We start from the raw sequence: 2304 nt of genomic DNA on the forward strand, positions 1-2304 counted from the left end.
CTTTCTACTTCAGGCTGTCCCTGAACTCACTGTAATGCCTAGGCTGGCATGGAACTCACAGCACACCTGGCACTAGTACATCCTTTTTAAAAAACTATTGACTCCCTGTTTGTGATGAGGATATCCCTATCAAACATCCTTTAGAAAGGAGCTCTAGGGCCAGGGAGATAGCTTGGCAGTCTAAGCACCTGGCTGGCAAGTACAAGGACCTACGTTCGATTCCTAGTACCACATGCCGTACCGGCCCTGTGCCAAGCTGGTCACTGAAACCAGACATGGTAATGCACACCTATAATCCCAGTGCTGAGGAAGCTGAGACAGGAGGATCACTATGAGTCCAAACTGTAGTGAGACCCTGTATCAAATAAATTAATAAAAAGATTTTTTTTTTAAAAAAAAATCAAAAGGAGCTCTAGAGGAGAAATAAAACTTGGAGATGTAGAACAAAATATATCACCATTAGGTCTTCACATTCAAGAATGAAATCATAAAAACCTTCCTTTTCAAAAGTGGAGTATCTTGGCCCAGTGTAGTCTCAGCAATTGGGAGGCTAAGGGAGAATTCCTGAGTCCAGGAGTCCAGGCAACATACCCTACCTCAAAACTAAACAAAACCCACAGTCTTTTAAAAAAAACAAAAATTTAATCTTTTTATTTATTTATTTGGTACAGGGTTTTGTTATACGGGGCAGCCACAGGCACAGTATGTGGTGCCAGGGATCAAACCAGGTGCTTGCACTAGCCAGGCAGGACCTCCCTATCCTAAAACTCAGTTTTATAACACACAAGGAAAATTGCTTTCATGTTTCATTAATGTAATTTTCAGTATGGAATCACTCAAAAATTTCTCCTAGACTAAGAATTGAGTTTGATTATAATAGAACATATTCATGTAGTCTAACTGCTGGTAACCAGGGCCTAGGTATTTAGCACATTGATAGAATGTTGCCTAATAAGCTGGAAGCCCTGGGTTCAGTCAGAGTTAATTAAGAATTCTTCTGTTTTAATCCTTTGATCTTTTCTTTATTCTTTTTGTGAGTTCAACCTTTGTCAGCGAAGTAGTATTTTCATTTTCCTGATATTTGTAGAGTAACACTGTATAATACCATAGAATATGCTGTACAAACTATTATAAGTTATGGAGTCAAAAAAAATAAGTTATAGAGGCCAGGGAGATGGCTCAGTGGAATAAGCACTTCCCTGGCAAGCGCAAGGGCCTGAGTTCAATCCCCGGTTCTGCAAAAAAAAAAGAATAATAATAATAAAAATAAGTTATAGACTCTGAGAAATTATATATCTCAAGATGAAAAATAGCATTTATAAAGCTTACGTGGTGGGTAAAGCTTTCTGAATGTTGTGATTCTCTGTTTCCAAAGAGTAATGAGCCTCATGAAACTATGCCCATCGCTGCTTTTGGACAGAAACAGCGGCCTTCTCGGTTTTTTATGACCCCACCACGGTTACATTATACTCCTCCTCTCCAGTCTCCAGTTACAGTAAGTAAAGTTTTAGGAACACCATCAGTATCTTAATTATTATGAATATGATCTATGGTCTTATGAAATAAATATATATTATATTAACTTCATGCACTACCTATATTGCTTTGAGTTGTCAAATGTAAAATAGTTCAACTCTGGAAATATTTTCCTTTTTACTGGATTTTAATGCATTAAATGTAATAGAACTTTATCTAAAAATGAAATACTTTCTTTTAAACAGTGATTTTCTTCTATTCCTATAGGACAGTGATCCTTTATTAGGGCAATCACCTTGGAGAAGTAAAATTTCTGGCTCTGACACTGAAACACTAGGTGGTTTTCCAGTAGAATTCCTTATTCAAGTGGTAAGCAATATCTTGCTGTTTATTTAAAGATTTAGTGTCTTTTGTGGTATTAAAATTTATGTAGGGGGGCCAGGGAGATGGCTCAGTGGAATAAGCGCTTGCCTGGCAAGCACAGGGGCCTGAGTTCAATCCCTGGTTCCACACATACACACACACACACACACACACATATATATATATAGTATTTTTATCTTACATGGGTTTTAAAGACTGCTATTTTCAACAAAGCTTGAAATGAAACCCAAAAATGACTCCAAGTTCTTTGTTGACTTTCTTTTCTAGGTCTGAAAGTGACTGGTACCACATGCTATGGCATGCAGTGCTATATGCTGGCCACCAAAATTCGGCATGGTGGTGCATGTCTGTAATCCCAGCACTGGGAGGTTGAAAAAAGATGATCACTGTGACTCAAAGCTGCATAGCAAGACCCTGTACCAAATTAATTAATTAATTAATTTA

The 2304-nt window shown here is 37.7% G+C and overlaps 1 protein-coding gene across 1 annotated transcript in view; it reads left to right on the forward strand.

The window, feature by feature from the left end:
* Positions 1–2304, forward strand: part of Lin9 (lin-9 DREAM MuvB core complex component) — a 77850-nt gene that overhangs the window by 51631 nt on the left and 23915 nt on the right. Inside the window, exons 9-10 of the mRNA XM_004641173.2 lie at positions 1376–1495; positions 1744–1845. Of these exons, the coding sequence (XP_004641230.1) occupies positions 1376–1495; positions 1744–1845 (222 nt within the window). The remainder of the gene's footprint in view (positions 1–1375; positions 1496–1743; positions 1846–2304) is intronic.

The sequence above is a fragment of the Octodon degus genome, unplaced genomic scaffold (assembly GCF_000260255.1).
Source record: "Octodon degus isolate 3935 unplaced genomic scaffold, OctDeg1.0 scaffold00131, whole genome shotgun sequence".
In the NCBI taxonomy this organism is placed as follows: domain Eukaryota; kingdom Metazoa; phylum Chordata; class Mammalia; order Rodentia; family Octodontidae; genus Octodon; species Octodon degus.